The sequence below is a fragment of the Procambarus clarkii genome, chromosome 46, assembly GCF_040958095.1.
Source record: "Procambarus clarkii isolate CNS0578487 chromosome 46, FALCON_Pclarkii_2.0, whole genome shotgun sequence".
Taxonomy (NCBI): Eukaryota; Metazoa; Arthropoda; class Malacostraca; order Decapoda; family Cambaridae; genus Procambarus; species Procambarus clarkii.
This window is the reverse complement of record NC_091195.1, coordinates 27,950,586-27,976,281: the sequence shown is the minus strand read 5'-3', so window position 1 is coordinate 27,976,281 and position 25,696 is coordinate 27,950,586. Positions and strand designations below refer to the sequence as shown.

The following is a 25,696-nucleotide window of genomic DNA, read 5'->3' as shown; positions in this document are numbered from 1 at the left end:
CTACTACTTACGGGCTATTCATACCCGTGCCACCTCATCGCTTAATCTTCATCAATCAATCAAATGATGATAGGCTTACCTTGACAGACTGTAGATAGAGCAGAGCGGGTGGTGAAGCGATCGCTGGCAGGGGTGAAGAAAATGGACGTGACGCTGGCAGCGGTGATCGGAGGGGTGGGCGCCGCGATGGTGCTCGCGCTCACCTTGGTGGCTGCTTATGTCTTCCACAAGAAAAGACACAGAATGAGGCAGGAGAAGTTCACTCGGGTAAGGAAGAAGTAACTACTACTCTCTCTCTCTTATAAGGGAACACATCTATGTGAGAAAAAAAACATTTGACTAAAGTATTGTTACGTTTTAAATGGACCGTAAGTATTTTTCTATTTCTGATGTTTTGGCCACTTGTTTTTTGCGAATATACGTTGAGAAAGTGTACATTCTTGCAGGTGTTTATAAACAGTTGTTGTGGTTTAGACCAAGAGTGTGTAGTCTGAACAAGTATAGATTAATCACGAATCATAAAATATAGTGACACTGAGCTTTGTGGCACTACAGTGACACTAAGCTTAATGGCACTACAGTGACACTAAGCTTATGGCACTACAGTGACACTAAGTTTAATGGCACTACAGTGACACTAAGTTTAATGGCACTACAGTGACACTAAGTTTAATGGCACTACAGTGACACCAAGCTTAATGGCACTACAGTGACACTGAGCTTATGGCACTACAGTGACACTGAGCTTTATGGCACTACAGTGACACTGAGCTTAATGGCACCACAGTGACACTGAGCTTAATGGCACTACAGTGACACTAAGCTTAATGGCACTACACAGTCGTCTCGGTGGCGTCATTTGATGCTTACTTATCCTCAACTTTATCCTCAACTTGTATACGTTAAAATGTTATGGAATAAAATGATACACAGGTGCACAGCCAGCATTATTAATAAGCTTTTCTGTTGTCGGGGGGACAGGAAGACTATGGGTCTTATCCAGGTGAAAAGGCCTCTGCAGGATGCATCCTACAACAGCTGCCTAGCTCTTGGGTACATATTTACTGCTAGGTCAACAACATCACTCCAGCAGCGATCATTTCTAGACTGACTCCTGTCTATCACACAGTTGCATGCAAGCTCATCCTCTTCCCTACGTGATAGTTACTTAGCATTCAATTCGAATTTATCCATAATCGTCATAACGAGCTCATGGCACTGAAAAATGCCATGAAAGAGACACTATATAAGTACCATGTAGTGTGAGAGGGCGTCTGGCAGCTGAGTGGACAGGGCTTCGGATTCGTAGTCCTGGGGTTCCGGGTTCGATCCCCGGTGGAGGCGAAGACAAATGGGCAAAATGTTTCTTTCACCCTGATGCCTCTCTTACCTACCAGTAAATAGGTACCTGGGAGTAAGACAGCTGCTTCCTGGGGGATGTAACAAAAAGGAGGCCTGGTCAAGGACCGGGCCATGGGGACGCTAAGCCCCGAAATCATCTCAAGATAACCTCAAGATGAGGTTCGGCTTGAGATGAACTAATGTGGGGAAACAGGTTACTTGGTCCTTCGAACCATACCTAGCTGTGGTGCGCCGTCCTGCAATAGTTACTCACCCTAACTATAGATGTATTGCACCCTTTAAGGGTTAAGCTTGTACTTTTGCTAAGAATATTGACCTGAAGGTTGCCATGTCCCCCCTGCAGGAGCCGTGTGGAGAGAACATCCCCGTCAGGAGCTTCCTGGAGGCGGGCCACGACAACCCAGCCTTCACCGCCACCACACCCGCCATCGGAGCTATCCCCAGAGTGCGCAGTACCGTCGACGCGTACGACAACAGACGCAGGTCATATTGTGACACCGGCAGCCTCCCCCGGCACCACAGACTCTGTGTCAACCCCAAGGGTAGTCGAGACTCCGGCTGTTGGATGGACACAATGGACACAAGGCCCTTCAGCGCTCCGGGGGCTGTTAGCGACAACCATCTGTCTTCAGCAGCTCCCAAGAAAGACCACAATCGTCAGAGGTGGTCGTCACCAGCCACAGATATCGACGACCGTTACTCTCTAGAACGACATGGTCACCATATCAACAGAGTCCGAACCGGTTCCTTGCTTCGATTAGAACCATAATTAACGTACTATATAAGTCATTAATCATAATCCTTCGAAATTAACCAGATTGGCTAAATCGAAATGCTTCGATTTAACCATTCGTGGAGTGGGGGGGGGGGGGGGTTGTCACGTAGAGATCTACCTTGAAACAAGGCAGTTGTTTCCAGCTTGGGATATTATCCACAGCTGGGAAATAATTCATTACCAAGAGTTAAAATATACAAATATTTCCCAGAGGGAAAAACTCCAAGAGGAAATAACTAATTTACTAAATAATTCCCAGAGGAAAAAAAACCTCTTGAGTAAATGACTTTTGACGAACTAATTCTTTGAGAACATAATTCTTAGGGGAAATAACTCTTGAAGGAATAACTTTTGGGGAAATAACTCTTGAAGGAATAACTCTTGAAGGAATAACTCTTGGGGAAATAACTCTTGAAGGAATAACTCTTGAAGGAATAACTCTTGGGGAAATAACTCTTGAAGGAATAACTCTTGAAGGAATAACTCTTGGGGAAATAACTCTTTGTGGAAATAACTATTGAAAAAAACTCTTAAGGAAATAACGTTTGGGGAAATAACTGATGGGGAATTAACTCTAGGGGAAATAATTCTTTGGAAATAGCTCTTTGGGAAATAACTCTTTGGGAAAATAACTTTTGGGAAAAAAACTCTTAGGGGAAATATCTCTTGAAGGAAATAACTCTTAAGGGAAATAACTCTTTTAGCAATAACTCTTGGGAAAATAACTCTCTAGGGAAATAAAACTTGGGGCAAATTCCTCTTGGAGGGAAATAAATTTTTGGAAAAACAGATGGGAGAAATAACTTTTTTGGGCAATAACTGAGGAAATAACTATTTAAGGAAATATCTCTAGGGAAAAATAACTTGGGGAAATAACTCTTGGGAAAAAACTTGGGGAAATAACAAGGTAATCCCGTGAGATGGCCAAGTAGAGTTATATGTTAACAAATATGTTTCTGACTTTCCTTTCTTTATTACGTAAGGAAAGTTACTGGAAGATTTGTAATAAACATTAAATTCAAAGTTCTTTATTTTTCCTTAAAGTTTTAAGCTAATAAAGATGAGGAGCATTTGTCCAGTGTGGTATCTTACTGTCCAGTGTGGTATATGAGGGTCCACAGCAAGCCTCAGGGCTGTGTCTGTCAACGTGAGGGTCCACAGCAAGCCTCAGGGCTGTGTCTCACAACGTGAGGGTTCACAGCAAGCCTCAGGGCTGTGTCTGTCAACGTGAGGGTCCACAGCAAGCCTCAGGGCTGTGTCTCACAACGTGAGGGTTCACAGCAAGCCTCAGGGCTGTGTCTCACAACGTGAGGGCCCACAGCAAGCCTCAGGGCTGTGTCTGTCAACGTGAGGGTCCACAGCAAGCCTCAGGGCTGTGTCTGTCAACGTGAGGGTCTACAGCAAGCCTCAGGGCTGTGTCTCACAACGTGAGGGTCCACAGCAAGCCTCAGGGCTGTGACTGTCAACGTGAGGGCCCACAGCAAGCCTCAGGGCTGTGTCTCACAACGTGAGGGTCCACAGCAAGCCTCAGGGCTGTGTCTCACAACGTGAGGGTTCACAGCAAGCCTCAGGGCTGTGTCTCACAACGTGAGGGTTCACAGCAAGCCTCAGGGCTGTGTCTCACAACGTGAGAGCCCACAGCAAGCCTCAGGGCTGTGTCTGTCAACGTGAGGGTCCACAGCAAGCCTCAGGGCTGTGTCTGTCAACGTGAGGGTCCACAGCAAGCCTCAGGGCTGTGTCAGTCAACGTGAGGGTCCACAGCAAGCCTCAGGGCTGTGTCTGTCAACGTGAGGGTCCACAGCAAGCCTCAGGGCTGTGTCTGTCAACGTGAGGGTCCACAGCAAGCCTCAGGGCTGTGTCAGTCAACGTGAGGGTCCACAGCAAGCCTCAGGGCTGTGTCTGTCAACGTGAGGGTCCACAGCAAGCCTCAGGGCTGTGTCTGTCAACGTGAGGGTCCACAGCAAGCCTCAGGGCTGTGTCTGTCAACGTGAGGGTCCACAGCAAGCCTCAGGGCTGTGACTGTCAACGTGAGGGTCCACAGCAAGCCTCAGGGCTGTGTCTGTCAACGTGAGGGTCCACAGCAAGCCTCAGGGCTGTGTCAGTCAACGTGAGGGTCCACAGCAAGCCTCAGGGCTGTGTCTGTCAACGTGAGGGTCCACAGCAAGCCTCAGGGCTATGTCTGTCAACGTGAGGGTCCACAGCAAGCCTCAGGGCTGTGTCTCACAACGTGAGGGTCCACAGCAAGCCTCAGGGCTGTGTCTCACAACGTGAGGGTCCACAGCAAGCCTCAGGGCTGTGTCTCACAACGTGAGGGTCCACAGCAAGCCTCAGGGCTGTGTCTCACAACGTGAGGGTCCACAGCAAGCCTCAGGGCTATGTCTGTCAACGTGAGGGTCCACAGCAAGCCTCAGGGCGGTGTCTGTCAACGTGAGGGTCCACAGCAAGCCTCAGGGCTATGTCTGTCAACGTGAGGGTCCACAGCAAGCCTCAGGGCTATGTCTGTCAACGTGAGGGTCCACAGCAAGCCTCAGGGCTATGTCTGTCAACGTGAGGGTCCACAGCAAGCCTCAGGGCTGTGACTGTCAATGTCAGGGTCCACAGCAAGCCTCAGGACTGTGTCTGTCAACGTGAGGGCCCACCCAGTCAAGCCTCAGGGCTGTGTCTGTCAACGTGAGAGCCCACAGCAAGGGCTGTGTCTGTCAACGTGAGAGCCCCACAGCAAGCCTCAGGGCTGTGACTGTCAACGTGAGGGTCCACAGCAAGCCTCAGGGCTGTGTCTGTCAACGTGAGGGCCCCACAGCAAGCCTCAGGGCTGTGACTGTCAACGTGAGGGTCCACAGCAAGCCTCAGGGCTGTGTCTGTCAACGTGAGGGTCCACAGCAAGCCTCAGGGCTGTGTCTCACAACGTGAGGGCCCCACAGCAAGCCTCAGGGCTGTGTCTCACAACGTGAGGGGCCCCACAGCAAGCCTCAGGGCTGTGTCTCACAACGTGAGGGGCCCCACAGCAAGCCTCAAGGCTGTGTCTCACAACGTGAGGGCCCCACAGCAAGCCTCAGGGCTGTGTCTCACAACGTGAGGGGCCCCACAGCAAGCCTCAGGGCTGTGTCTCACAACGTGAGGGTTCACAGCAAGCCTCAGGGCTGTGTCTGTCAACGTGAGGGTCCACAGCAAGCCTCAGGGCTGTGTCTCACAACGTGAGGGTTCACAGCAAGCCTCAGGGCTGTGTCTCACAACGTGAGGGCCCACAGCAAGCCTCAGGGCTGTGTCTGTCAACGTGAGGGTCCACAGCAAGCCTCAGGGCTGTGTCTGTCAACGTGAGGGTCCACAGCAAGCCTCAGGGCTGTGTCTCACAACGTGAGGGTCCACAGCAAGCCTCAGGGCTGTGACTGTCAACGTGAGGGCCCACAGCAAGCCTCAGGGCTGTGTCTCACAACGTGAGGGTCCACAGCAAGCCTCAGGGCTGTGTCTCACAACGTGAGGGTTCACAGCAAGCCTCAGGGCTGTGTCTCACAACGTGAGGGTTCACAGCAAGCCTCAGGGCTGTGTCTCACAACGTGAGAGCCCACAGCAAGCCTCAGGGCTGTGTCTGTCAACGTGAGGGTCCACAGCAAGCCTCAGGGCTGTGTCTGTCAACGTGAGGGTCCACAGCAAGCCTCAGGGCTGTGTCAGTCAACGTGAGGGTCCACAGCAAGCCTCAGGGCTGTGTCTGTCAACGTGAGGGTCCACAGCAAGCCTCAGGGCTGTGTCTGTCAACGTGAGGGTCCACAGCAAGCCTCAGGGCTGTGTCTGTCAAAGTGAGGGTCCACAGCAAGCCTCAGGGCTGTGTCTGTCAACGTGAGGGTCCACAGCAAGCCTCAGGGCTGTGACTGTCAACGTGAGGGTCCACAGCAAGCCTCAGGGCTGTGTCTGTCAACGTGAGGGTCCACAGCAAGCCTCAGGGCTGTGTCTGTCAACGTGAGGGTCCACAGCAAGCCTCAGGGCTGTGTCTGTCAACGTGAGGGTCCACAGCAAGCCTCAGGGCTGTGACTGTCAACGTGAGGGTCCACAGCAAGCCTCAGGGCTGTGTCTGTCAACGTGAGGGTCCACAGCAAGCCTCAGGGCTGTTTCAGTCAACGTGAGGGTCCACAGCAAGCCTCAGGGCTGTGTCTGTCAACGTGAGGGTCCACAGCAAGCCTCAGGGCTGTGTCTGTCAACGTGAGGGTCCACAGCAAGCCTCAGGGCTGTGTCTGTCAACGTGAGGGTCCACAGCAAGCCTCAGGGCTGTGTCAGTCAACGTGAGGGTCCACAGCAAGCCTCAGGGCTGTGTCTGTCAACGTGAGGGTCCACAGCAAGCCTCAGGGCTGTGTCTGTCAACGTGAGGGTCCACAGCAAGCCTCAGGGCTGTGTCTCACAACGTGAGGGTCCACAGCAAGCCTCAGGGCTGTGTCTGTCAACGTGAGGGTCCACAGCAAGCCTCAGGGCTGTGTCTGTCAACGTGAGGGTCCACAGCAAGCCTCAGGGCTGTGTCTCACAACGTGAGGGTCCACAGCAAGCCTCAGGGCTGTGTCTCACAACGTGAGGGTCCACAGCAAGCCTCAGGGCTGTGTCTCACAACGTGAGGGTCCACAGCAAGCCTCAGGGCTGTGTCTCACAACGTGAGGGTCCACAGCAAGCCTCAGGGCTATGTCTGTCAACGTGAGGGTCCACAGCAAGCCTCAGGGCTGTGTCTGTCAACGTGAGGGTCCACAGCAAGCCTCAGGGCTATGTCTGTCAACGTGAGGGTCCACAGCAAGCCTCAGGGCTATGTCTGTCAACGTGAGGGTCCACAGCAAGCCTCAGGGCTATGTCTGTCAACGTGAGGGTCCACAGCAAGCCTCAGGGCTGTGACTGTCAATGTCAGGGTCCACAGCAAGCCTCAGGACTGTGTCTGTCAACGTGAGGGCCCACAGCAAGCCTCAGGGCTGTGTCTGTCAACGTGAGAGCCCCACAGCAAGCCTCATGGCTGTGACTGTCAACGTGAGGGTCCACAGCAAGCCTCAGGGCTGTGTCTGTCAACGTGAGGGTCCACAGCAAGCCTCAGGGCTGTGTCTCACAACGTGAGGGCCCCACAGCAAGCCTCAGGGCTGTGTCTCACAACGTGAGGGTCCACAGCAAGCCTCAGGGCTGTGTCTCACAACGTGAGGGTCCACAGCAAGCCTCAGGGCTGTGTCTCACAACGTGAGGGTCCACAGCAAGCCTCAGGGCTGTGTCTGTCAACGTGAGGGTCCACAGCAAGCCTCAGGGCTGTGTCTCACAACGTGAGGGTCCACAGCAAGCCTCAGGGCTGTGTCTCACAACGTGAGGGTCCACAGCAAGCCTCGACGCTATGTCTGATGTTCTCACCTGATGCTTCTGTTCACCTGGGAATTAGACAGCTGTCGTAGGTTACTGGGAATGGTCATTGATTGACCTCATCAATCTACCAAAATACCCTAAGACCTCACAATACCCAACTGGCGGTGAGTTAGGCGGGGCCCAAGAGCTTAAAACTAAATCCTGTTGGAGGAAATAGGTGACCTCCTCCCCATAGATAACCTAGATTAAGGGACTAGATTACCTAATCCACTATGACGAGTGAATTGCGCAGTACCGGTAGTTACGACCATGTCACCAATCACCTGACGACTAGTGTGTGCTACAGCTCAAGCTGAGGTAGTCTACTGTGTGTGTGTCTCTCTCACTCAAGCTGAGGTAGTCTACTGTGTGTGTGTCTCTCTCACTCAAGCTGAGGTAGTCTACTGTGTGTGTGTCTCTCTCACTCAAGCTGAGGTAGTCTACTGTGTGTGTGTCTCTCTCACTCAAGCTGAGGTAGTCTACTGTGTGTGTGTGCCTCTCTCAAGCTGAGGTAGTCTGCTGTGTGTGTGTGTCTCTCTCTCTCAAGCTGAGGTAGTCTACTGTGTGTGTGTCTCTCTCTCAAGCTGAGGTAGTCTACTGTGTGTGTGTCTCTCTCAAGCTGAGGTAGTCTACAGTGTGTGTGTCTCTCTCAAGCTGAGGTAGTCTACTGTGTGTGTGTCTCTCTCAAGCTGAGGTAGTCTACTGTGTGTGTCTCTCTCAAGCTGAGGTAGTCTACTGTGTGTGTGTCTCAAGCTGAGGTAGTCTATTGTGTGTGTGTGTGTCTCCCTCAAGCTGAGGTAGTCTACTGTGTGTGTGTGTCTCCCTCAAGCTGAGGTAGTCTACTGTGTGTGTGTCTCTCTCAAGCTGAGGTAGTCTACAGTGTGTGTGTCTCCCTCAAGCTGAGGTAGTCTACTGTGTGTGTGTGTGTGTGTCTCCCTCAAGCTGAGGTAGTCTACTGTGTGTGTGTATCTCCCTCAAGCTGCGGTAGTCTACTGTGTTTGTGTGTGTCTCCCTCAAGCTGAGGTAGTCTACTGTGGTGTGTCTCTTTCAAGCGGAGTTTACTGTGTGTGTGTCTCCCTCAAGCTGAGGTAGTCTACTGTGTGTGTGTCTCCCTCAAGCTGAGGTAGTCTACTGTGTGTGTGTCTCTCTCTCAAGCTGAGGTAGTTTACTGTGTGTGTGTGTGTGTGTGTGTCTCCCTCAAGCTGAGGTAGTCTACTGTGTGTGTGTCTCCCTCACGCTGAGGTAGTCTACTGTGTGTGTGTGTGTCTCCCTCAAGCTGAGGTAGTCTACTGTGTGTGTGTGTCTCCCTCCAGCTGAGGTAGTCTACTGTGTGTGTGTATCTCCCTCAAGCTGAGGTAGTCTACTGTGTGTGTGTGTGTGTCTCCCTGAAGCTGAGGTAGTCTACTGTGTGTGTGTGTCTCCCTCCAGCTGAGGTAGTCTACTGTGTGTGTGTGTCTCCCTCCAGCTGAGGTAGTCTACTGTGTGTGTGAGTCTCTCTCAAGCTGAGGTAGTCTACTGTGTGTGTGTCTCCCTCAAGCTGAGGTAGTCTACTGTGTGTGTGTGTGTGTCTCCCTGAAGCTGAGGTAGTCTACTGTGTGTGTGTGTCTCCCTCAAGCTGAGGTAGTCTACTGTGTGTGTGTGTCTCCCTCCAGCTGAGGTAGTCTACTGTGTGTGTGAGTCTCTCTCAAGCTGAGGTAGTCTACTGTGTGTGTGTCTCCCTCAAGCTGAGGTAGTCTACTGTGTGTGTCTCTCTCTCAAGCTGAGGTAGTCTACTGTGTGTGTGTGTCTCTCTCAAGCTGAGGTAGTCTACTGTGTGTGTCTCTCTCTCAAGCTGAGGTAGTCTACTGTGGTGTGTGTCTCTCTCAAGCTGAGGTAGTCTACTGTGTGTGTCTCTCTCTCAAGCTGAGGTAGTCTACTGTGTGTGTGTCTCCCTCAAGCTGAGGTAGTCTACTGTGTGTGTCTCTCTCTCAAGCTGAGGTAGTCTACTGTGTGTGTGTGTCTCTCTCAAGCTGAGGTAGTCTACTGTGTGTGTCTCTCTCTCAAGCTGAGGTAGTCTACTGTGTGTGTCTCTCTCTCAAGCTGAGGTAGTCTACTGTGTGTGTGTCTCCCTCAAGCTGAGGTAGTCTACTGTGTGTGTCTCTCTCTCAAGCTGAGGTAGTCTACTGTGTGTGTGTGTCTCTCTCAAGCTGAGGTAGTCTACTGTGTGTGTCTCTCTCTCAAGCTGAGGTAGTCTACTGTGGTGAGTGTGTGTCTCCCTCAAGCTGAGGTAGTCTACTGTGTGTGTGTCTCCCTCAAGCTGAGGTAGTCTACTGTGTGTGTGTCTCCCTCAAGCTGAGGTAGTCTACTGTGTGTGTCTCTCTCTCAAGCTGAGGTAGTCTACTGTGTGTGTGTGTCTCTCTCAAGCTGAGGTAGTCTACTGTGTGTGTGTCTCCCTCAAGCTGAGGTAGTCTACTGTGTGTGTCTCTCTCTCAAGCTGAGATAGTCTACTGTGTGTGTGTGTCTCTCTCAAGCTGAGGTAGTCTACTGTGTGTGTCTCTCTCTCAAGCTGAGGTAGTCTACTGTGGTGAGTATGTGTCTCCCTCAAGCTGAGGTAGTCTACTGTGTGTGTGTCTCCCTCAAGATGAGGTAGTCTACTGTGTGTGTGTGTCTCCCTCAAGCTGAGGTAGTCTACTGTGTGTGTGTGTGTCTCTCTCTCAAGCTGAGGTAGTCTACTGTGTGTGTCTCTCTCCCTCAAGCTGAGGTAGTCTACTGTGTGTGTGTCTCTCTCTCAAGCTGAGGTAGTCTACTGTGTGTGTGTCTCTCTCTCTCAAGCTGAGGTAGTCTACTGTGTGTGTGTGTGTCTCTCCCTTAAGCTGAGGTAGTCTACTGTGTGTGTGTCTCCCTCAAGCTGAGGTAGTCTACTGTGTGTGTGTGTGTGTCTCTCTCAAGCTGAGGTAGTCTACTGTGTGTGTGTCTCCCTCAAGCTGAGGTAGTCTACTGTGTGTGTGTGTGTGTGTGTCTCTCTCTCAAGCTGAGGTAGTCTACTGTGTGTGTGTCTCCCTCAAGCTGAGGTAGTCTACTGTGTGTGTGTGTCTCTCTCTCAAGCTGTGGTAGTCTACTGTGTGTGTGTCTTCCTCAAGCTGAGGTAGTCTACTGTGTGTGTGTGTCTCTCTCAAGCTGAGGTAGTCTACTGTGTGTGTGTCTCTCTCACTCAAGCTGAGGTAGTCTACTGTGTGTGTGTCTCTCTCACTCAAGCTGAGGTAGTCTACTGTGTGTGTGTGTGTGTGTGTGTGTCTCTCAAGCTGAGGTAGTCTACTGTGTGTGTGTCTTCCTCAAGCTGAGGTAGTCTACTGTGTGTGTGTCTTCCTCAAGCTGAGGTAGTCTACTGTGTGTGTGTCTTCCTCAAGCTGAGGTAGTCTACTGTGTGTGTGTCTTCCTCAAGCTGAGGTAGTCTACTGTGTGTGTGTCTTCCTCAAGCTAAGGTAGTCTACTGTGTGTGTGCCTCTCTCAAGCTGAGGTAGTCTGCTGTGTGTGTGTGTGTGTGTGTCTCTCTCAAGCTGAGGTAGTCTACTGTGTGTGTGTCTCCCTCAAGCTGAGGTAGTCTACTGTGTGTGTCTCTCTCAAGCTGAGGTAGTCTACTGTGTGTTTGTCTCTCTCAAGCTGAGGTAGTCTACTGTGTGTGTCTCTCTCAAGCTGAGGTAGTCTACTGTGTGTGAGTCTCTCTCAAGCTGAGGTAGTCTACTGTGTGTGTCTCTCTCAAGCTGAGGTAGTCTACTGTGTGTGTGTCTCAAGCTGAGGTAGTCTATTGTGTGTGTGTGTCTCCCTCAAGCTGAGGTAGTGTAACGGGGGGTGGGGTAAATAGCTCTATCTTGTCCATTATTCCACCCCCCAGTTAACTAACGAGGCCGGGGGAAACAGCTCTCTCTAGTCCGTTATCCCGTCCCCAGTTAGCTAACTATTCTAGAGCACTCCCAGAGTTCCTAAGGCAACCTCTCTCGTTCAACACCTTGTAACCTAGGTATTTGACTACCTAGGTGCTAAGACTACAAGGCGCCGTAACTGGATCAGTTACCCGAAACTCTAGAGAGAACTCTAGAATACATAATCATTGCCACAAACGTATAAGAGAAAACGAGAGGAAAGAAATGAATAGTGAAGTAATTAGTGAGGGTTTGGGGTGAGAGGTAGGGAGGTGGGAGGAGCGAGGAGGGTCATTAGTTGAAAGTGAGAGTTTAGAGAGGGGTGGAGGGAGAGGTGTAGATAGGTAGAAGTAGAAGAGTAGATAGAAGTAGAAGAGTAGATAGTAGAAGACGAAATGCTGCCACCATCCATTCATGATCATTACATACAAGACAAGGAATGGAACTTGTCTGTATCACAATATTCACCAAAGATGTTATCAAGAGATCATTATTAGTATGGTCCCATCTTTATCATGTACTCATTCTAAACCAAGAAACCAGTAACCACAGAGGCTTTCTCACCTCAACTCAAAATCTCTAGGGAACAAAATAAAGTCCATTTAAATAATAAATTCAACAATTATATTTTTCATGATAAGTATCATAACTTAAGCAATGCAATTAAAATGTTAAAGATTAATATTCAAAGTGAGTCATCCTCCAAGAATCTGAGAACACTACAACTGACTGCCCCTGATCATCACACAACACTTGTAAAACACGACCAAGTCACCTTACTGCTCAACTCACCAAGTGTGTGCCTATAGCTGGATAGAGAGGGGGGGGGGTCTGTAGTTGACGGAGACTCTCGCCCTGCCGGCCGACAGCCTCCCTGCTAGGGCTGTCTTCTCTGCTCTGCTGACTGCCGTTCTTCTCTTAATGCTCTCGAATCGATAGTTCTCCGAGTATATATTGGGGAACCTAGTAGCTAACTCCGCCCACAAGTAGATAGCCTCCGGCACTCTACCAAGCCACTCCTTAAACGTCGGCATGTTTGAAGGCTACCAGGCTCCAATTATGAGATTAGTAGAAGCAAGGTGAAATTCGCATGATCTGACCTCAGGTCACTTGGGGTCATTAACGCTTAGAGGTGTGAGATCTCCGGCCGACAACTTGGCGCCTTTCCAAATCCCTGTCTGTGACTCATATTCTATATATAATTTAAATAAACTAACCCAAACACTTTTACAGTGTTCCATCAGCTGGTCTTCCGTCAGCTGGTGTTCCGTCAGCAGGTGTTCCGTCAGCTGGTGTTCCGTCAGCTGGTGTTCCATCAGATGGTGTTCCGTCAGATGGTGTTCCGTCAAATGAAGGCGAGGGAAGGCCCGCTGCTGACGGTAATGTCAGTGGTTTTGCTGTCAGCCGTCAGCGTCAGTCATGCTAAAACAGGTAGGTTATACCAGTGTCAGCAGCTGTTATGCCATTATAGAGGCTCATGTTAATGGCTGGTGATGATGAGGACGGTCTGGTGTTGATGAGGACGGTCTGGTGTTGATGAGGACGGTCTGGTGTTGATGAGGACGGTCTGGTGTTGATGAGGGCGGTCTGGTGTTGATGAGGATGGTCTGGTGTTGATGAGGACGGTCTGGTGTTGATGAGGACGGTCTGGTGTTGATGAGGACGGTCTGGTGTTGATGAGGACGGTCTGGTGTTGATGAGGACGGTCTGGTGATGATGAGGACGGTCTGGTGTTGATGAGGACGGTCTGGTGATGATGAGGACGGTCTGGTGATGATGAGGACGGTCTGGTGATGATGAGGACGGTCTGGTGTTGATGAGGACGGTCTGGTGTTGATGAGGACGGTCTGGTGATGATGAGGACGGTCTGGTGATGATGAGGACGGTCTGGTGATGATGAGGACGGTCTGGTGTTGATGAGGACGGTCTGGTGTTGATGAGGACGGTCTGGTGATGATGAGGACGGTCTGGTGATGATGAGGACGGTCTGGTGTTGATGAGGACGGTCTGGTGTTGATGAAGACGGTCTGGTGATGATGAGGACGGTCTGGTGTTGATGAGGACGGTCTGGTGATGATGAGGACAGTCTGGTGTTGATGAGGACGGTCTGGGGTTGATGAGGGCGGTCTGTGTGTTGATGAGGGCGGTCTGTGTGTTGATGAGGACGGTCTGGTGTTGATGAGGACGGTCTGGTGTTGATGAGGGCGGTCTGGTGTTGATGAGGGCGGTCTGTGTGTTGATGAGGGCGGTCTGGTGTTGATGAGGACGGTCTGGTGTTGATGAGGACGGTCTGGTGTTGATGAGGACGGTCTGGTGTTGATGAGGGCGGTCTGTGTGTTGATGAGGACGGTCTGGTGTTGATGAGGACGGTCTGGTGTTGATGAGGGCGGTCTGTGTGTTGATGAGGACGGTCTGTTGTTGATGAGGACGATCTGGTGTTGATGAGGACGGTCTGGTGTTGATGAGGGCGGTCTGTGTGTTGATGAGGACGGTCTGGTGTTGATGAGGGCGGTCTGTGTGTTGATGAGGACGGTCTGGTGTTGATGAGGACGGTCTGGTGTTGATGAGGACGGTCTGGTGTTGATGAGGACGGTCTGGTGTTGATGAGGACGGTCTGGTGTTGATGAGGGCGGTCTGTGTGTTGATGAGGACGGTCTGGTGTTGATGAGGACGGTCTGGTGTTGATGAGGACGGTCTGGTGTTGATGAGGTAATGTCTGATGTTGATGTCTGTTGTTGTCGTAACCTAAGAAAAATCTCAAATTAGAACTGAATTGTATTATAAATCCATGGTTTAAAACAGAAACTACCTGTTGTGTACTCGTTTTCTATGATAACCTCTATATAGCCAAGGTTTTCTTCAATGGCAAATTCCAGGGGATACTCAAACAGTTTTTGAATTTCATGTCACACGTTTACAATAATACAGTTTTAACCTAATGTGACCAAACATAACTTAACCAAACTTAACTAGATCTTACCCTAACCTAACCATGGATAGGGAGTAGATAATAGGGGATTACGAAGTGGTTTTGAAGTGATTACGACGAGGGGTACATACCCCACCTGAGGACAGGTTGTTTTTATCACAAATGCATAAACAAAATTACCTATACATTTCTCCTTGTCCCATTTTCTTTCTCCGTGACAGAGCCGACGCAGGCGGTGCTGGAGGGCATCAAGGAGGAACTCACCCATATTGAGAACTCCCTTGATAGATTGATGGCCATTGTCATGAGTACTACAACCCCACCAGCCACAACAACAACCCCACCAGCCACCACAACAACCCCATCAACTACCACAACAACCCCACCAGCTACCACAACCCCACCAGCCACCACAACAACCCCACCAGCCACCACAACAACCCCACCAGCCACCACAACAACCCCACTAGCTACCACAACCCCACCAACTACCACAACCCCACCAGCTACCACAACAACCCCACCAGCCACCACAACAACCCCACCAGCCACCACAACAACCCCACCAGCCACCACAACAACCCCACCAGCCACCACAACAACCCCACCAGCTACCACAACAACCCCACCAACTACCACAACAACCCCACCAGCCACCACAACAACCCCACCAGCCACCACAACAACCCCACCAGCCACCACAACAACCCCACCAGCTACCACAACAACCCCACCAACTACCACAACAACCCCACCAGCCACCACAACAACCCCACCAACTACCACAACAACCCCACCAGCTACCACAACAACCCCACCAGCCACCACAACAACCCCACCAGCCACCACAACAACCCCACCAGCCACCACAACAACCCCACCAGCCACCACAACAACCCCACCAGCCACCACAACAACCCCACCAGCCACCACAACAACCCCACCAGTCACCACAACAACCTCACCAGCCACCACAATAACTCCACCAACTACCACAACAACCCCATCAACTACCACAACAACCCCATCAACTACCACAACAACAACCCCACCAGCCACCACAACAACCCCACCAACCACCACAACAACCCCACCAACCACCACAACAACCCCACCAGTCACCACAACAACCCCACCAGTCACCACAACAACCCCACCAGTCACCACAACAACCCCACCAGTCACCACAACAACCCCACCAACCACCACAACAACCCCACCAACCACCACAACAACCCCACCAACCACCACAACAACCCCACCAACCACCACAACAACCCCACCAGCCACCACAACAACCCCACCAACCACCACAACAACCCCACCAACCACCACAACAACCCCACCAACCACCACAACAACCCCACCAGTCACCACAACAACCCCACCAGTCACCACAACAACCCCACCAGTCACCACAACAACCCCACCAGCCACCACAACAACTCCACCAACTACCACAACAACCCCATCAACTACCACAACAACCCCACCAACTACCACAACAACTCCACCAACTACCACAACAACCCCACCAACTACCACAACAACTCCACCAACTACCACAACAACCCCATCAACTACCACAACAACAACCCCATCAACTACCACAACAACAACCCCATCAACTACCTCAACAACAACCCCACCAACTACCACAACAACCCCACCAACTACCACAACAACTCCACCAACTACCACAACAACCCCATCAACTACCACAACAACAACCCCATCAACTGCCACAACAACAACCCCACCAACTAACACAACAACCCCACCAACTACCACAACAACCCCATCAACTTCCACACCAATAACCCAACCAACTACCACAGCAACAACCCCACCAACTACCACAACAACCCCATCAACTACCACAACAACCCCACCAACTACCACAACAACCCCATCAACTACCACAACAACCCCATCAACTACCACAACAACCCCACCAACTACCACAACACCACCAACCACCACAACAACCCTATCAACTACCACTACTACAACAACCCCACCAACTACCACAACAACAACCTCACCAGCCACCACAACAACCCTATCAACTACCACTACTACAACAACAACAAAACCAGCTACCACAACCCCACAAACTCCCATTCCAACCAAGGTTAGAATAACAGGTAAGCTAAAACAAGAACTACAATCCCATCAACTTCTTTTACAACCAAAACAACACCAGCCAGTACGCACACGGCCCGACCCACAACCATTGCTGCTAGTGGCATCAGCGTCAGCAGCTGGTCGTCGTGTGAGGTCAGTGGGCGACGACCCAGTCTGTGACCCCAACACGACAGCTACTGACGACGACCTGTGTGCACGACTGACCGCCACCCTGGCGGACATCCTGCAGGTGACGCAGGAGGTACAGGCCGGGGACATCTCGCAGGATCAGCTAGACAAACTGACCAACTGCTCGCTGGAGCTGGACAGTATTGTGGACGAGGCAGCGGACAATACGGTCTTTGTTGACAGTCTGGATAAGGCGGCGCTCAAGGCTCAGGTCGACCAGCTGGAAGTGGTAAGGGAGGGAACAACGGGAAACTTGTAACTTGTTCATGTGTCAGTTTGCTTTAGTTTATCATTAAAACGTTTTCTATTTATGAAAGTGAGAAAATATTCTTGGGATAAGGTAGACTAAAATATTAATCTAACGAAGCTAATTTTGTCGTCACCTGGACAATGAGTGTCTATATATGTCTGTCATGTCCTCATGCTAGTGGTTATTGCTTTGACACTCTTGGACATGTGCGTAAAGACGATATTTCCGGCTGAGGATCAACTTGACACAAGATTTTAGATTTAGAATTCAGGTTTATGAAGTTAATATCTGCTTGCACACCCTTCCTCCACTTGGAGTGGACGGTAGAGCGACGGTCTTGCTTCATGCAGGTCGGCGTTCAATCCCCGACTGTCCACAAGTGGTTGGGCACCATTCCTTACCTCCGTCCCATCCCAAACCCTTATCCTGACCCCTTCCCAGTGCTACACCGTCGTAATGGCTTGACGCTGTCTCCTGAGAGTTCCTATCCCTCACACAACTAACAGCAGCCAACCATCCCACCCGACAGGTCGTGACCCGAGCTGAAGAGGTCGTCCAGAGCCAGCTGGACGACCTAGAGTCAGCAGCTGACCCGACGGTGGTGATTGTGGTGGGTGTGGTGGGCGGCCTCCTGCTCCTGGCCTTGGTGGTGGTCCTCGTAGCCAGCACCTGTACCAACACTCGCAGGAAGCAGGTAGGGATCAAATTCAAATCAAAATGTTTATTCAGGTAAAAGTACATACATAAGAGATGAGTTACAAACATAATGTTGGATTTATAGATAGAGTCTCCGTGGTGTAGTGGTAAGAAGTCTCCGTGGTGTAGTGGTAAGAAGTCTCCGTGGTGTAGTGGTAAGAAGTCTCCGTGGTGTAGTGGTAAGAAGTCTCCGTGGTGTAGTGGTAAGAAGTCTCCGTGGTGTAGTGGTAAGACACTCGCCTGGCGTTCCGCGAGCGCTATGTCATGGGTTCGTATCCTGGCCGGGGAGGATTTACTAGGCGCAAATCCTTAACTGTAGCCTCTGTTTAACGCAACAGTAAAATGTGTACTTGGATGAAAAAACGATTCTTCGCGGCAGGGGATCGTATTCCAGGGACCATAGGATTAAGGACTTGCCCGAAACGCTACGCGTACTAGTGGCTGTACAAGAATGTAACAACTCTTGTATATATCTCAAAAAAAAAAAAAAAAGCCTAGTGCATACAATATCTAAAAGCACTCATACCCACAGCGTTTTGGGCAAGGTGTGGGGGAAAACCCACTTAGACTAAAACTTAATAGTAATTGAGATTAAACTATAAATTGTGTTGACAGGGGGGGGGGGATATAGTTAGAAATCAGCAATTAAACAAGTTGGTCAACAAACAGTATTGTTTGAAAATAGCAAGACATGGGTTGACATTTAGGGGGTATGGTTGGTTACATGGAGTTAATAAGGTAGGATGGTTGTATTAAGGTAGGATGGTTGTATTATGGTAGATTCCACATGGCACGATACATTCAACAAGGGGAAAAAATAGGTACCATGCGGTAGGATAGGTACATGAAGGCAGGATAGATGCCAGAAGGTGAGAGGCACTACATGGTAGGGATAGTTACCCAATGGCAGAGTAGGTACTACAAGGCAGGATAGGTATCACAATGTAGGATAGGTACCACAAGGTAGGGTAAATACCACATTTTTATGAACCAACACAAGCCCCAGAAGATAGGTAAAATGACCTTTTTTGTTCTGGCAGTCGGTGGCGAAGAAGACTCCCGCCCTGAGTATCACCACATCGAAGTACGACTCTCAGAGTACTCTTGAGGCAGGCTACCACTACCAGGTCCCTGCGCGGAGGACTTCGGCGAAAGCCCACGACAACCCTGGGTTCTCGATGGACCTCAGGGACCCGAAGCACTTGAATCGAACTGGTTCCCAAAGGTCTCTTGAGGCACACGAAGAACCCCACTACCAGGCTACCAAGGATTACCTCAGCGATGGGGATTTTCACGCTCCTAGAGAGTTTCAGGGCGCCAAGAACCACAGCGCCCCGAAGGTGTATGGAGATTTACATGTTTATCAGACTCCGAAGGGGTACCGGGGCGCTACGGACATCCAGACACCCTCAAAGTCCAAGATTACGAGTTGGTACGATCACTTACACTCCAAGAGTCGTTGTGACTTCGACACCAAGTCCTCCAGGCAAGCCTTTGACACTTCAAGGACAAACGACTATCTAGGGGCTCCTGGAAGAAGGGGCAATCCGCTCTATCGATCTTTTCAAAATCCACAACACAACAGCAATTTCGACCCGTAACCCCTTGAGCAGCGCAGTGGGCAGCGAGGCACTTCAACGATGGTCACTTTGGAGGTTTAAGTGCTATCAAGACACATTTACCAGCGCTGACCATACAGAAAACACTACCTTGTGAGCTGTAATGTTTTCTGAATGTTGCTTCTAGTAACTGTTCATTTGGAAGTGTGATTAATGTTTGTTATATACAATCATGTATTTTGGTGTTTATATTTACTAAATATTGTCTGCTATTAATCTCAACTAGTTTTTTTCATTTATTTAAAATGTTAAACATATATGTGTAATACTTGTGTCATGTAATTTTTCCACATGCAACTATTTATTGGAAAATATATGTAATGCCATTCTTTTCTGTTTTAATCTAATAATGATTTATGCTACGGAAACTTCGCCTTTTTTTTTTACAACAAAGTTACTTGTTCCTTGTTGAACACATACACATACACACACACACAAAATCTCGTCATGAATCCTTAAGGAGGCAGCAGAAGCACTATGCTTTCCTCTTTCAATGGTGTGTAACAAATCAATGGTAACAGGAGAACTGCCAAAAATTTGGAAGACGGCCAATGTTGTTCAGATATGTGAGAAAGGAGATAGACAGGAGGCACTGAACTACAAGCCAGTGTCCCTAACTTGCGCACCATGCAAATATAGCCTTGTAATCATGTAATACCATGTAATATAGATGATATGTTATATAGATGACAAGATACCATGTAATATCATAGAATAAATAAAACTTTAACACTAATTTCAGTTTCAATGACTCGGGCGCTGTAAACAACAGAGTATAATATGCACAGAGCGACAATATATATTACCCAACACCACAACTATTATTGAACTGCCAAGGCAATTCACTAAGACCATATAGAAGGTGGTACATCTGATGTGCACCCAAGTTGACTGACTGAGCGCGGGTGGCGTGATCACAAACTACTCACTTGTACCGTGGAGTGTGGGTGGCGTAATCACAAACTACTCACTTGTACCGTGGAGTGTGGGTGTCGTGATCACAAACTACTTGCTTGTACCGTGGAGTGCGGGTGTCGTGATCACAAACTACTTGCTCGTACCGTGGAGTGCGGGTGTCGTGATCACAAACTACTTGCTTGTACCGTGGAGTGCGGGTGTCGTGATCACAAACTACTTGCTCGTACCGTGGAGTGCGGGTGTCGTGATCACAAACTACTTGCTCGTACCGTGGAGTGCGGGTGTCGTGATCACAAACTACTCGCTTGTACCGTGGAGCGTGAGTGTCGTGATCACAAACTACTTGCTTGTACCGTGGAGTGCGGGTGGCGTGATCACAAACTACTCGCTTGTACCATGGAGTGCGGGTGTCGTGATCACAAACTACTTGCTCGTACCATGGAGTGTGGGTGTCGTGATCACAAACTACTCGCTTGTACCGTGGAGTGCGAGTGGCGTGATCACAAACTACTCACTTGTACCGTGGAGTGCGGGTGTCGTGATCACAAACTACTTGCTCGTACCATGGAGTGCGGGTGTCGTGATCACAAACTACTCGCTTGTACCGTGGAGTGCGAGTGTCGTGATCACAAACTACTTGCTTGTACCGTGGAGTGCGGGTGTCGTGATCACAAACTACTTGCTCGTACCATGGAGTGCGGGTGTCGTGATCACAAACTACTTGCTTGTACCATGGAGTGCAGGTGTCGTGATCACAAACTACTTGCTTGTACCGTGGAGTGCGGGTGTCGTGATCACAAACTACTTGCTCGTACCATGGAGTGCGGGTGTCGTGATCACAAACTACTCGCTCGTACCGTGGAGTGCAGGTGTCGTGATCACAAACTACTCGCTCGTACCGTGGAGTGTGGGTGGCGTGACAAACTACAGCCTCGGTGATTATAAGTCGAGTATAATTGCCACAATAAACAAGCATATATTGGCGCGTTCCACATTATGATACACTTTTATTATTCAAATATATATGTGAGAATATTGCATGAACACCTGAGAGGACATAGAGTTAGCGATGGCTGCTGGGAGAAGCCAGAACATAAATAATGAGTGTAATTATCTAACAGAAGTGTAATGGCAAAATTACAACTAATGATACGATATAATGAAATCTGATTTCAGAAGAATACTGAAGTTATGAACAATTCCAATAATAGTCTTAATTATAAAAATACAGAAAATACTCATTTCATTTTTATTTTATTTATGTATACAAGAGTTGTTACAGTAAAGTAAAGTAAATTTTATTCAGGAAAGTACATACATAGTTGTTTTACAAACATAATGTTGGATTTATAGATAGAGGTAGTACATACAATACCTAAAGCCACTAGTACGCATAGGGTTTCGGGCAGGTCCTTAACAAGGGAATTGACAGGGTAGATAGTTAGTTTTAGTTTAGTTCACTTATTATGCACCCCATACCCATCTTGTGGGCAGAAGTGGAAAGGGTTACAGAGGCACATAATGGGCTCAGGGACTGAACCCCACAATTCATTTAGCTAAGCAAGTTACAATCTTGATGAGCTAGTTACAAAATTCAGTATAAGTCGTCACATCATCAATGGGTTCGAGATCGACCTCAAGTACAGGTTCTAAATTAAGCAACTGACATATGTGGAGAGTTAGTGTCACAATTGATATGTTTGTCCTGCACACCGCCCCCCATCCAGTGGGCAGCGGTGGATAGGTTACAATCACTCAGTTACTACCTACAGTTAGCAAACTGGGGATATTTGGCTAAAATTTCTGGTAGCAGATCATTTTGAATGAAATATTGACACATCGCTGGAACATTGGTTATAGAATTGTCTCTAAATTCACGTATCTTTTCGCACTCCATCACATAGTGACGGAGGGTGTGCGAATAATTTTGTTGACACAGTTTACATTTGGTCAGGTCTACATCAGCAGATAATGACAATTCCCAGAGATACTTGTAACCGAGACTAAGCTGAGCAGTAGTACCATCTAGAAGTCTGCTGATTTTATTGGATGATCCATAGATGTGTGGCTCCTCTTGCATGATAGTATGATGATAGATGGAATTACTGGTGTCAATTTCACTTTGCCTCAGATCTACAAGATCTTGTTGAAGTTCTCGGTGTACTGCTGCTCTCAGATTGCTCATTGACAATCCAAGGTTACACTCAACGGCTCCTTTAAAGGCAGATTCTTTGGCTAACTATTATTTAACAGAACAAGGGGACACAGGTGGAAACTGAGTACCCACATGAGCTACAGGGACGTTAGAAAGAACTTTTTCAGTGTCAGAATAGTTAACAGGTGGAATGCATTAGGCAGTGATGTGGTGGAGGCTGACTCCATGCACAGTTTCAAGTGTAGATATGATAGAGCCCAATAGGCTCAGGAACCTGTACACCAGTTGATTGACAGTTGAGAGGCGGGACCAAAGAGCCAGAGCTCAACCCCCGCAAGAACAATTAGGTGAGCTATTGTGGTGGTCTTAATAACTCTCCAGAGGTTGATAGGTCTTAAGTCCAACACCAAACTTGCTGGTTGGTCAGTAAGGTGTTGTGGTGGTCTTAATAACTCTCCAGAGGTTGATAGGTCTTAAGTCCAACACCAAACTTGCTGGTTGGTCAGTAAGGTGTTGTGGTGGTCTTAATAACCCTCCAGAGGTTGATAGGTCTTAAGTCCAACACCAAACTTGCTGGTTGGTCAGTAAGGTGTTGTGGTGGTCTTAATAACCCTCCAGAGGTTGATAGGTCTTAAGTCCAACACCAAACTTGCTGGTTGGTCAGTAAGGTGTTGTGGTGGTCTTAATAACCCTCCAGAGGTTGATAGGTCTTAAGTCCAACACCAAACTTGCTGGTTGGTCAGTAAGGTGTTGTGGTGGTCTTAATAACCCTCCAGAGGTTGATAGGTCTTAAGTCCAACACCAAACTTGCTGGTTGGTCAGTAAGGTGTTGTGGTGGTCTTAATAACCCTCCAGAGGTTGATAGGTCTTAAGTCCAACACCAAACTTGCTGGTTGGTCAGTAAGGTGTTGTGGTGGTCTTAATAACTCTCCAGAGGTTGATAGGTCTTAAGTCCAACACCAAACTTGCTGGTTGGTCAGTAAGGTGTTGTGGTGGTCTTAATAACTCTCCAGAGGTTGATAGGTCTTAAGTCCAACACCAAACTTGCTGGTTGGTCAGTAAGGTGTTGTGGTGGTCTTAAAGCGAGTTTCAACGTTTTATTTATATATCCTACCAACTCTTAAAATTATAAAGGAAGTTTGCAACCTGCTCCTTTAATTCATTCCATTTCCCCACTACTCTCACGCTAGATGAACACTTTCTAACATCTCTGTGACTCATCTGAATCTCAAGCTTCCACCCATGTCCCTTTGTTCTACTGGTATTCAATGCGAACATTTCTTCTATTTGCACACTTTCAATCCCCCTGAGTATTTTATGTCTCTTCTCTCTTTGTCCGTTTTTCTAGCGTCGTCAGGTTCAACTCCTTAAGTTGCTCTTCATATCCCATCCCTCGTAACTCTGAGACGAGTCTCTTCGCAAACTTCTGAACCTTTTCCCGTTCCTTATATGCTTCTTCAGATGGGGACTCCATGATGAGGCGGCATACTCTAAGACTGGCCTCACGTAGGCAGTGTAAAGCGCCCTAAATGCCTTCTCACTTAGGTTTCTGAATGATGTTCTAACTTTTGCCAGTGTAGAGTACGCTGCTGTCGTTATCATATTTATATGTGACTCAGGAGATAGATTAGGTGTTACGTCCACCCCCAGGTCTCTTTCTCGCGTCGTCACAGGTAGGCAGTTCCTCTTCATTGTGTACTGTCCCTTTGGTCTCCTATCTCCTAGTCCAATTTCCATAACTTTACATTTGCTCGTGTTGAATTCCAGTAGCCATTTCTCTGACCATCTCTGCAACCTGTTCAGGTCCTCTTGGAGGATCCTACAATCCTCACCTGTCACAACTCTTCTTATCAACTTTGGGTCATCCGCCAACATCGACATGTAGGACTCTACGCCTGTAAACATGTCGTTAACATATACTAGAAACATAATTGGTCCCAGCACCGATCCTTGAGGTACTCCACTCGTTACTGTTCGCCAGTCCGACTTTTCGCCCCTTACCGTAACTCTCTGGCTCCTTCCTGTTAGGTAGTTCCTTACCCATGCTAAGGCCTTTCCCCCCACCCCCGCCTGCCTCTCGAGTTTAAACAGCAGTCTCATGTGCGGTACTGTATCAAAGGCTTTTTAGCAGTCCAGAAATATGCAGTCTGCCCAGCCTTCTGTCCTGCCTTATCACTGTTATTTTATCATAGAATTCCAAAAGGTTAGTTAGGCAAGATTTCCCTGTCCAAAACCCATGTTGATGTTTGTTCACAAACCTGACGTTCTCCAGGTGTGCAACCAGTCGTAGCCTTATTATTCTTTCCAGTATTTTACAGGGGATGCTTGTCAGTGATACAGGTCTATAGTTAAGTGTCTCCTCCGTATCCCTGTGTGTGTGCGTGGACGCAAGCGCGCTTCACTAAGAACATAATCAGTCAGTAAATCACCTGTAGTGAAGCTGTCAGTCAATAGAGGCCAAATGAGCACGTAGTCACAAGTGAGGAACGCGGAGCGCACCTACAAACAGGAAAGCCAGACTTAAGCAGGATTTACACTTGATCATAACGAGATCAACATGTTGAGAGACTTCAACCCCAGACCGCGTCGTAGATCATTGCAACCTTAAGTTCACTACTGATCTTGTGAACCTGCTAAAGTACTGTTCACCATTGAACTTGTGAACATATTGTTGATAAGACAAAGCCTTACACAATACACAGTACACAGTCTTAACAGATAGCCTCCAGGAGGCTTAGATGATAAGTTAAGGAACATAATTGCTAACCTTATCACTCTCTGACTCGAGTGTACCAGCGGTGGCGGAGCCAGTAGTTCTCCTGGTGCTGGCACGGAACTGCAACGGAAGGGAACGGCAACGGAAGGGAACGGCAACGGAAGGGAACGGCAACGGGAGAGATAGAAACGTAAAAGGATATTGAAAGGTACTAAAGGTGGAATTAAATACGACATCTGTTGCCTGCGTCTGATTCAGTGTTCACCTGATTGGTGTACAGTGGTTACTGTTAACAGTGAATCAGTGAGGCACATCTGTTGTTAGCACGTGTGGCTCATGCTGCTGGCTCACACCAGTGACACACACACACACACACCAGTGACACACACACACCAGAGACACACACCCACACCAGTGACACACACACACCAGTGACACATACACACACCAGTGACACACACACACCAGTGACACACACACACCAGTGACACACACACACCAGTGACACACACACACACACCAGTGACACACACACACACACCAGTGACACACACACACACACACCAGTGACACACACACCAGTGACACACACACACCAGTGACACACACACACACACCAGTGACACACACACACACACCAGTGACACACACACACACCAGTGACACACACACACACCAGTGACACACACACACACCAGTGACACACACA

The 25,696-nt window shown here is 48.9% G+C and overlaps 4 protein-coding genes across 5 annotated transcripts in view; all 4 read left to right on the top strand.

The window, feature by feature from the left end:
* LOC123770564 (mucin-2) overlaps positions 1-3,160 on the top strand; it is a 40,198-nt gene extending 37,038 nt beyond the window's left edge. The window contains exons 4-5 of the mRNA XM_069301859.1: positions 88-267; positions 1,706-3,160. Coding sequence (XP_069157960.1) covers positions 88-267; positions 1,706-2,131 — 606 coding nt within the window. The 3' untranslated portion in view covers positions 2,132-3,160. The remainder of the gene's footprint in view (positions 1-87; positions 268-1,705) is intronic.
* Positions 3,161-7,722: 4,562 nt separating this feature from the next.
* Positions 7,723-19,662, top strand: LOC138350586 (GATA zinc finger domain-containing protein 14-like). Its single transcript, XM_069301608.1, has 5 exons — positions 7,723-7,747; positions 12,622-12,767; positions 14,606-16,862; positions 17,413-17,577; positions 18,620-19,662. Exons 1-3 carry the CDS (start codon positions 7,723-7,725, stop codon positions 16,082-16,084), a joined length of 1,650 nt encoding a protein of 549 aa, XP_069157709.1. The 3' UTR covers positions 16,085-16,862; positions 17,413-17,577; positions 18,620-19,662.
* Positions 19,663-20,512: 850 nt separating this feature from the next.
* Positions 20,513-21,055, top strand: LOC138350585 (flagellar attachment zone protein 1-like). The gene has a single exon (XM_069301607.1). It carries the CDS (start codon positions 20,513-20,515, stop codon positions 21,053-21,055), a length of 543 nt encoding a protein of 180 aa, XP_069157708.1.
* A 3,983-nt stretch (positions 21,056-25,038) lies between these two features.
* The window catches only part of LOC123770625 (uncharacterized), a 27,917-nt gene continuing 27,259 nt past the window's right edge, over positions 25,039-25,696 (top strand). For both annotated transcript variants that reach the window (XM_069301869.1, XM_069301868.1), the window contains exon 1: positions 25,039-25,195. The gene's annotated coding sequence lies outside the window, so the exon portion shown is untranslated. The remainder of the gene's footprint in view (positions 25,196-25,696) is intronic.

Bases quoted from the DNA above. Each gene is read 5' to 3' on its own strand.
- LOC138350585 (XM_069301607.1), top strand. From the start codon at position 20,513: ATGGAGTGCGGGTGTCGTGATCACAAACTACTTGCTCGTACCATGGAG.
- LOC138350586 (XM_069301608.1), top strand. From the start codon at position 7,723: ATGACGAGTGAATTGCGCAGTACCG. The intron at 7,748-12,621 runs GTAGTTACGACC...ACACTTTTACAG, and splicing joins GAGTGAATTGCGCAGTACCG to TGTTCCATCAGCTGGTCTTC. The intron at 12,768-14,605 runs GTAATGTCAGTG...CTCCCTTGATAG, and splicing joins GGGAAGGCCCGCTGCTGACG to ATTGATGGCCATTGTCATGA.